This window comes from Colobus angolensis, unplaced genomic scaffold (assembly GCF_000951035.1).
Source record: "Colobus angolensis palliatus isolate OR3802 unplaced genomic scaffold, Cang.pa_1.0 Scaffold506, whole genome shotgun sequence".
Taxonomy (NCBI): Eukaryota; Metazoa; Chordata; class Mammalia; order Primates; family Cercopithecidae; genus Colobus; species Colobus angolensis.
In genome coordinates this window covers 1,349,608-1,358,694 of record NW_012118555.1, presented here as the reverse complement: position 1 = coordinate 1,358,694, position 9,087 = coordinate 1,349,608, and the positions used below count along the sequence as shown (strand labels likewise).

The 9,087-nt window shown below is 45.7% G+C and overlaps 1 protein-coding gene across 1 annotated transcript in view; it reads right to left on the bottom strand.

The window, feature by feature from the left end:
• IFNGR2 (interferon gamma receptor 2 (interferon gamma transducer 1)) overlaps window positions 1-2,204 on the bottom strand; it is a gene marked incomplete at its 5' end in the record, with an annotated part of 25,859 nt that extends 23,655 nt beyond the window's left edge. Inside the window, one exon of the mRNA XM_011960157.1 lies at window positions 2,056-2,204. Coding sequence (XP_011815547.1) covers window positions 2,056-2,204 — 149 coding nt within the window. The remainder of the gene's footprint in view (window positions 1-2,055) is intronic.
• Window positions 2,205-9,087: the final 6,883 nt, after the last annotated feature.

Here is a 9,087-nt window from a genome sequence, read left to right as displayed (position 1 = left end):
GCTAATTTTTTGTATTTTTAGTAGAGATGGGGTTTCACCATGGTAGTCAGGATGGTCTTGATCTCCTGACCTCATGATCCGCCCACCTTGGCCTCCCAAAGTGCTGGGACTACAGGCGCCCACCACCACACACGGCTAATTTTTTGTATTTTTAGTAGAGATGGGGTTTCACCGTGGTAGTCAGGATGGTCTTGATCTCCTGACCTCATGATCCGCCCGTCTCGGCCTCCCAAAGTGTTGGGATTACAGGCGTGAGCCACTGCGTCTGACCTACTTTTCTAGTCTTTTACAGGTGTAAGAAACCGTGATCGGCCCCTTTCTATTCTTGACAATAAATACACATCACTTGCAACTTTTCAGTATAAATAAAAAAATTTTTTTAAGTAACAAAAATAAGAAATAAAAAATACAAATACATGACAAAATTTATAGAGTTGTAATTTCTAACAGATGACATCTAATTATCCTTTCTAGTGGCTGCCTGTGGTTTAGTGTTCAAGCGTAAGTTAGCAGGCTACAATTTGTCACTTTCCTACTGATGGATATGGATATACACTTCCATGTATCTCTTCATGATTATAGTTTTTGTCTCTCTTTTTTTTGATGGGGGGTTGAATTATCTGTGTAGGATAGAACTACTATGAAGGCTGGGCACGGTGGCTCACACCTGCAATCCCAGCACTTTGGGAGGCCCAGGCGGGCAGATCACTTGAGGCCAGGAATTTGAGATGAGCCTGGCCAACATGGCAAAACCCCATCTCTACTAAAAATATACATATTAGCCAGCCGTGGTAGCTCATGCCTGAAGTCTCAGCTACTCAGGAGGCATGAGAATCACTGGAACCCAGGAGGTGGAAGTTGCAGTGAGCTGAGATCATGCCACTGCACTCCAGTCTGGGCGATAGAGGGAAACTGTTTCAAAACAACAACAAACAGACACACACACACACTGGAAAACTACTATGGACATTTCCATGACTTCAAATATCTGGTAGAATTACTCTCTGAAAGGGCTTGCTAATTGATACTGCAAACAGCATCAGGTGAACACGTATGAACCAATCCCATCTCCCAAGCACTGGACATCATCATGTCTTTACATTTGGTTTACCGAATAGTACAAAATGGCTTAGCCAAAAACTCCACCTTACTCTTCAATTAATCTACTTAACAATGTAAGCAAAAAATAACATAGGACATGGACTTTGCCCTCTTTCTATATGTATTTATATTGCAAATCAAGTGATGGCCAATTCTGCAAAAGCTTGAAGAGGCAAGAGACAGATGAAGGAGCCAGGATAAGATACAAAATGGAAAACCACTTGAGAAACTGAGAATTCATTGTAATTAACAAAACATATTTCTGATCAGGCCATATTTGGTCTATAAGGTTAAATCAATCTGATTTTTTTTTTTTTTTTTTTTTGAGGTGGAATCTCGCTCTGTTGCCCAGGCTGGAGTGCAGTGGCGCCACCTCAGCTCACTGCAAGCCCCGCCTCCCGGGTTCACGCCATTCTCCTGCCTCAGCCTTTGAGTAGCTGGGACTACAGGTGCCACCACCACGCCCAGCTAATTTTTTGTATTTTTTTTTAGTAGAGACGGGCTTTCACCATGGTCTCGATCTCCTGACCTTGTGATCTGCCCGCCTCGGCCTTCCAAAGTGCTGGGATTACAGGCGTGAGCCACCGCGCCCGGCCTCAATCTGGTTTTTAAGCCCGAAGATGAAGACTAAAAGCTGCCTCCTGCTCTTCCATGGCGGAAGCCTATTTTTACAATCCTTTCCCCGAAACCAGCAAAAGAATAAACTTTCCACCAAAGCAAGAACCTGTGTGGTTAGACAGCAGAGTCCTGACCGCCAGGGTAGTTTAAGCCTTCAGATGAGTGGGAGGTTGTGAAACCTCTGTCCTCAGAAATTTTACAAGCTCCAAGAAACATGTGTTTCCCATGGGTTTGGTAACAAACCCTGCACAGAGGCAGGAACTAGTATGTGGCCCTAGGGTTCCCCACGATGCCCCCACAGCTCCCAGCAAGGATCCAACAGAAATACCGGCTTACTATTTAAACTGCACTCGGTAGACAACAGGCCTTGTGCTACTGCTCAGGGCCACTGGCTCCCAACTCAGGACCTGCTCTGCGTTGTACAGGCGAATCTTCGGGTGCTGAGGAGTGGGCAGCTGGGAAAGAGGGTCTTTAGGGGGCAGAGAAAAAGAAGAGCGGGGAGGGGAGGAGAGAGAGGGAAATAATTACAAAAACGTTTCAATGCACATTACCTAAGTCATTCATAAACTCAGTTTTTGTCAGAGTGCAGAAATGGCATTACCAGGTCCCCCGGAGCACGGTCCCACACCCCCGACTTTTGGCTACAAAGATGGCCCTACTGGTACAGGCAGCGCAAAAAGAAGAGGCGCCTGGGGCAACCTTTCCACCTGTGGGTCACGGTTGTTATGAACAGGTCCTGGACCCTGGCGTCTGGCCGGACTGGGTCCCAGTTCTACTATTAGTAAATGCATTGGGCTCAGGGCAGGTCACTTCACCTGTCTCAGCTTGAGTTTCTTTTTCAGGAATAAGGGGTCAATAATGATACACCTGGAGGGCTGTGGGGAAGATTAAAGTGGTGGTCATGTGACACACATTAGCTTCAGATTTAGTACCAACGGAGTGTCTGGCAAATGGGCACAAATACGTGCACACATGCACGCACTACACATGCACAAACACCCTAAATCAGGTATGCAAAGCCCAAGGTGCAGGGGAGGGCAAGGAATGCCGATTTCTGGGCACCATCAGAGTTGCTGTGTTTCTCAAGGACCCCTAGCATTACAATCATTGGGGTACTGGTTAAAATGCAGGTCCCCAGGCCCCACCCCAGGCCAGGAAATCTGCATTTTAAACAAGTTTTCCAGCTACTTCTCATGCACATGAAAGTTAGAGGACAATATGGCAGAGCATGGTGGCTCACACCTGTAATCCCAGCACTGTGGGAGGCCGAGGAAGGCAGGTCACTTGAGGTCAGGAGTTCGAGACCAGTGTGGGCAACATGGCGAAACCCTGTTTCTACTAAAAATATAAAAGTTAGCCAGGTGCAGTGGTGAGCGCCTGTACTCCCAGCTACTCAGGAGGCTGAGGCAGGAGGATCGCTTGAACCCAGGAGGCAGAGGTTGCAGGGAGCCGAGATCACGCCACTGCACTCCAGGCTGGGCGACACAGTGAGACTCCGTCTCAAAAAAAAAAAAAAAAAAGGTTAGGGGACAATAAACAGAGAAAGAATATACTCCCCTGGAAACACCACCAATATCAGAATCCCTCTCTTTGGGGTGACCTAGAAGAAACAACCACAACCTCTCCCTTCCCCAAGCAGGTACTTCACGGGGAGCCTTTTGTCTTAGAAAGAAAACATGATCAAGATAAGACTTTTAACCAAAAAGATTAATAAGCAACGCCCAGAAGGTGGACGAAAGGTTTGAAAAACATGCTGTTCCAAAATTCAAAGAAGGAAATTCAAGCCACACATTTTCGGTAAATGCACCCAACCTCAAAGAGATCAGCTGACAGCCTGACCACTGGCTCTTCTTCTGAAAGATGAATTGCCAAGTCTGCGGCCATTTGTTTAGTTATAGGATGCCCCTCCCCTCCACACCTATGAGCTCTGGGTGACCTTCATCCAACCAGCTAACAACACTTCTCCTGACACACAGCAGGCCTCATGACATCCTGGGCCGAAGACAGACAGGTAAAGCTGCCTGGTGAGAGGCAGGCCCAACAGGTGTGCTGTGGCTGCTATGACCTAGGAATCCCCAAAGCCAGCTGGGGACTGGATGCTTGCTTCCAGAAAGGGGTTGTGGCAGGTCAATGCTCCCTCACAGTTACACAGACAGTCCTGCATGACAGTCACACAGACAGACCTGAATAGCACCCTAACTACGCAGAGAAATTTCCACAATGGTGCCTTCACAGTAAGCTAATAATTAAGCCCAGGGAAACTGATGCCCAGACATCAAACCCAGAAATGAAACACAGGTCCTGCACAGGCTTCTCCCAAAACTGGAGCAAGTCAAGGTAACAGAGGCAGCTGTTTGAACAGATTCATTGGAGAGTCTAAGGCAGCTCTCCGGACCAAACTGTAAATAAAAGAAGGTAAGACAGAAATAAACACTCCCGGCCGGGCACAGTGGCTCACACCTGTAATCCCAGCACTTTGGGACGCCAGGTGGTGGATCACCTAAGGTCAGGAGTTCAAGGCCAGCCTGGCCAACATGGTGAGACTCCGTCTCTACTAAAAATAGAAAAATTAGCCAGGCGTGGTGGCACACACCTGTAGTCCCAGCTACTTGGGAGACGGAGGCAGGAGAATCGCTTGAACCCGGGAGGTGGAGGTTGCAGCAAGTGTGCCACTGCACTCCAGCCTGGGCGACAGAGTGGCACTCCATCTCAAAAATAAATAAATAAACAAACACTCCGGTACCACAGTCCTCATTAAACAGAATTTAGGAGGCAGGCTTTGAAGGTACCGGCGCTCTCACAGCTTGATTAGACTTAGAAAGCACTTTTTTGGCCCCTGACTTTCTAGTTGAAACAAAATTAGTTACCCATAGACTTTGGCAAGTACAATACCGTGCATAGGCACATAACCCAAAGCTATGCAAGCACTGAGAAAATCAAACACTTTGAGTTGGTCTGGTAGAATTATCTCTGACCTTCCTGTTACAGCAATAAACTCTCTTTTTCCCTAGTTTGTCTGCTGCTTGTTATTGGGCCACTAGAAAACACAGCTGGACCCGGTTCTTTCCGGGAACAGGGTGAGTGTCTGCTTAGGGCTGGGTATTCAAAGAATCTGACAACTCCTTTTATTTCCTGTATTAGGTTCCTCTTACCGCGGTAACACATTACCACTAACCTAGTGACTCCACACAATCCAGATTTAGCTGGGCGTGGTGGTGCGCACCTGTAGTCCCAGCTGCTCAAGGGGCTGAGGTGGGAGGATCACTGGGCCCCAGGAGTTCGAGGCTATAGTGTATGCACTATGATCATGCCTGTGAATAGCCACTGCACTCTAGCCTGGCCAACACAGCGAGACTCCCCCCCATCTCTAAAAATAAATAAATAAATAAAAATCAAATCTAAATTTGGCCATTCTTGGTATGTCTCCAAAGTTAGCTGTGCTGAGCATAAATTTTAGATTATAAGTTATGAGTTTTAAAAATACAACATGTAAAAAGTTACTCTAATTGGATGGGCATGGTAGCTCATGCCTGTAATCCTGGCACTTTGGGAGGCTGAGGTGGGCACATCACCCGAGTTCAGGAGTTTGAGACCAGCCTGGCCAACATGGCAAAACCCCGTCTCTACTAAAAATACAACAAAACCCTGTCTCTACTAAAAATACTACAACAGGCGTGGTGGTGCACACCGGCAATTCCAGCTACTTGGGAGGCTGAAGCACAAGAATCATTTGAAACTGGCAGGCAGAGGTTGCAAAGAGCTGAGATCATGCCACTGCACTCCAGCGTGGGCCACAGAGCAAGACTCTGTCTCAAAAAAAAAAAAAAAATGTTGTTGCAGGCCGGCTGCAGTGGCTCACGCCTGTAATCTCAGCACTTTGAGAGGCCGAGGTGGGTGCACCACGAGGTCAGGAGTTCAAGACAAGCCTGGCCAAGATGGTGAAACCCCATCTCTAATAAAAATACAAAAATTAGCCAGCCATGGTGGTGGGTGCTTGTAGTCCAAGCTGCTCGGAAGGCTGAGGCAGAGAATGTACTTGAACCTGGGAGGTGGAGGCTGCAGTGAGCTGAGATCACACCACCACACTCCAGCTTGGATGACAGAGAGAGACTCCGTCTAAAAAAAAAAAAATTATTGTAATTAAGACAATGAACTTGCTAAACCTTCTTGCCTGTCGAGAAACTTCCTGAATAATACATCTGTAATATATCTGTAACTGCTTTTAATAAGCTTAAACTTCCCTGAAGGCAAGGAAATTATTGGTATATTCTCCCACAAAATGGACCCTACTACCAACGAAAAAAATGAAGCTTATCGAACTGGACTAATGCGTTCATGGTCAAACCCCAAGTCTTACAATACAGTAGAGAACAATTATTCTTATTCCTGAGAGGGAATTCTTTAAAGAAGGAAATACACGTGCTTATAGAGGGCATTTTCACTCAACTGTCAAAATTTCATTTTCAAAACCTCAGCTTAGGAAAGCAAGGGGCATGTGCGAGAGCAAGAGGAAAAAATAACTACACATTTTCACATATAAGCATGACCTGAGCACTCTCCCTAGGCAGAGTCTCAAATGCCATATCTAATGGAGAAATCAGGTATTTAATCAAACTTCTATAACCACCTGAGTGCATACTGTCTAGTTCTTTACAGAAAAAGTTTGCCAATTCCTGGCATAGAGGGTAGAGTTCAGACTTGAGTAAGTTGAAAATCCTTTAAGATCTTATCTCAAACAGATTAATCATCACCACTCCCTAAAATACCGTACACTCTCTATTTTATTTTGGACCTACATAATGTTGCATATTTTATTTCTTCTTTTTTTTCTTTTAAGACGGAGTCTCACTCTGTCCCTCAGGCTGGAGTGCAGTGTTGCAGTGGCGTCATCTCGGCTCACTGCAACCTCAGCCTCCCAGGTTCAAGAGATTCCCCTGCTTCAGCCTCCTGAGTAGCTGGGACTACAGGCACCCGCCACCATGCTCGGCTAATTTTTGTATTTTTAGTAGAGACGGGGTTTCACCGTATTAGCCAGGATGGTCTCGATCTCCTGACCTCGTGATCCACCTGCCTCGGCCTCCCAAAGTGCTGGGATTACAGGCGTGAGCAACTGCGCCCAGCCTCTTCTACTTCTTCTTTTTTTTTTTTTTTTTGAGATAGAGTCTTGCTCGGTCACCCAGGTTAGAGTGCTATGGCGCGATCTCGGCTCACAGTAACCTCCACCTCCTGGGTTCAAGCGATTCTCCCGCTTCAGCATCCTGAGTAGCTGGAATTACAGGCGCCAGCCACCACACCCAGTTAATTTTTGTATTTTTAGTAGAGACAGGGTTTCACCATCTTGGCCAGGCTGGTCTCGAACTCCTGACCTCATGATCCACCTGCCTCGGCCTCCCAAAGTACTGGGATTACAGGTATGAGCCACCACGCCTGGCCTTTCCTCTTTTCTTTAATCTGAAATTCCATGCTTCAAAACCAAGCTCAGTTTGTTCTTCCTCTCTTGGACCTTCCTCAACTCTTCCTGACAAGTAGTGTCCTATAACATTTAAAAATATTTCTATTCTAGTACTTTTGAAAAATCATGGCATACAGTATATGTGTATCTATTATAGTACGTATGATAATACAGACATTCTGGCAATGTCTCTAAGTAGACTATCCTATACGTTGACTGTCTTAATCATTTTTATACACTCAGGGCTAAACGGTAGGACCATTTAACAATGAGTAAAGAGGTGAATGAACAAACTCTGCCTTCCTGACCCATCCCACCACCTTTGATCTATCTATCCAAGATTCAGGCCTTTCAGACATTACGCATATTTAAGAATAGGAGGGGCTGGGTGTGGTAGCTCATGCCTGTAATCCCAGCATTTTGGGAGGTTGAGGCAGGTGGATCACCCGAGGTCAGGAGTTCGAGACCAGCCTGACCAACGTAGTGAAACTCCACTAAAAATACAAAAATTAGCTGGGTGTGGTGGTGCACAACTGTAATCACGGCTACCTGGGAGACTGAGGCAGGAGAATCGCTTGAACCTGGGAGGCAGAGTTTGCAGTGAGCCGAGACCGTGCCATTGCACTCCAGCCTAGGCAACAAGAGCGAAACTCCATATCAAAAAACAAACAAACAAAAAAATAGGAGGATATCCTGGGTCTTAACAGCATAGTTTGATTAACATAAATCACACACAGATAATAAAATAAAATATAATTAACATTAATCATTTAATCTTGACAATTAAGGACTGACCCTTTAGGATCTTTCTATGGGGGGGCATTATGATGAAAATCAATTAGGTGAACATCACTGATCCCACCTCCATCACCTTGCAGATGAGAAGCAAAAAAGCATTTTCTGATTCCTCAGCCATAATCAGGAAATTGTTCTCTTCAAGAAATACTAGGCCAGGCATGGTAGCTCACGCCTGTAATCCCAACACTTTGGGAGGCCGAGGCCAGGGGGATCACTTGAGGTCAGAAGTTCGAGACCAGCCTGGCCAACATGGTGAAACCCCGTCCCCACTAAAAATATAAAAATTAGCAAGGCATGGTGGCAGGTGCCTATAGTCCCAGCTACTTGGGCGGTTGAGGCAGGAGAATCGCTTGAACCTGGGAGGCAGAGGTTGCAGTGAGCCAAGATCGTGCCACTGCATTCCAGCCTGGGCGACAGAGTGAGACTCCGTCCCAAAAACAAAAAAAACTGGACATCAAGTTATTGACCTAGATTATTTGGCTCTTCCTATCAAGAACGGTTTGACTTTCTAGGGAGTAAAATGGAAATATAACCTAGTTTGAAAGAATGGCTGAGAAAATTAAGAGGGGTAATGTATATAAAGCACTCTGTATCTCGTCTGACCAATAAATGTTACTATCATGATCATTTATAAAGGTGGCAAAAGCATTCCAACTACATGACATTTTCACTTGCTGAGATTATGAACACTCAGGATCGTACCCAGTGGACATTCATATGCAATGGTTTTTAAGTTGCTGGGGACTTACACTGTCTTTCTCGGTGGCCTCTAAGCATATGAGAAGTTTTGGCTGTTCAAGTCAGCAAATAATGATAAAAAATTCTGTGGTACAGTACATACCCAATCCCCTGAAAAAGTCTGCAGCAGCTGCTACAATTACAAATAGAAGCCTTAATTCCTCAACACTCAGGTAACTAGCTGAACAATCAGTTGACTTACTGCACTTGTGCTGTTGGTTACATTTTTCTACCTACAGCAAATGGCCACTACTTAACAGGGCATTGCTACAAATTGCCTCAGGTCCCGTATTTTATATATTCTACCCTTATACAACTCTAAGGGATAGATACTATGTCTCCCTTTTAAAAATGTGCTTCCAGTGCCAGGCTGGGGGTTC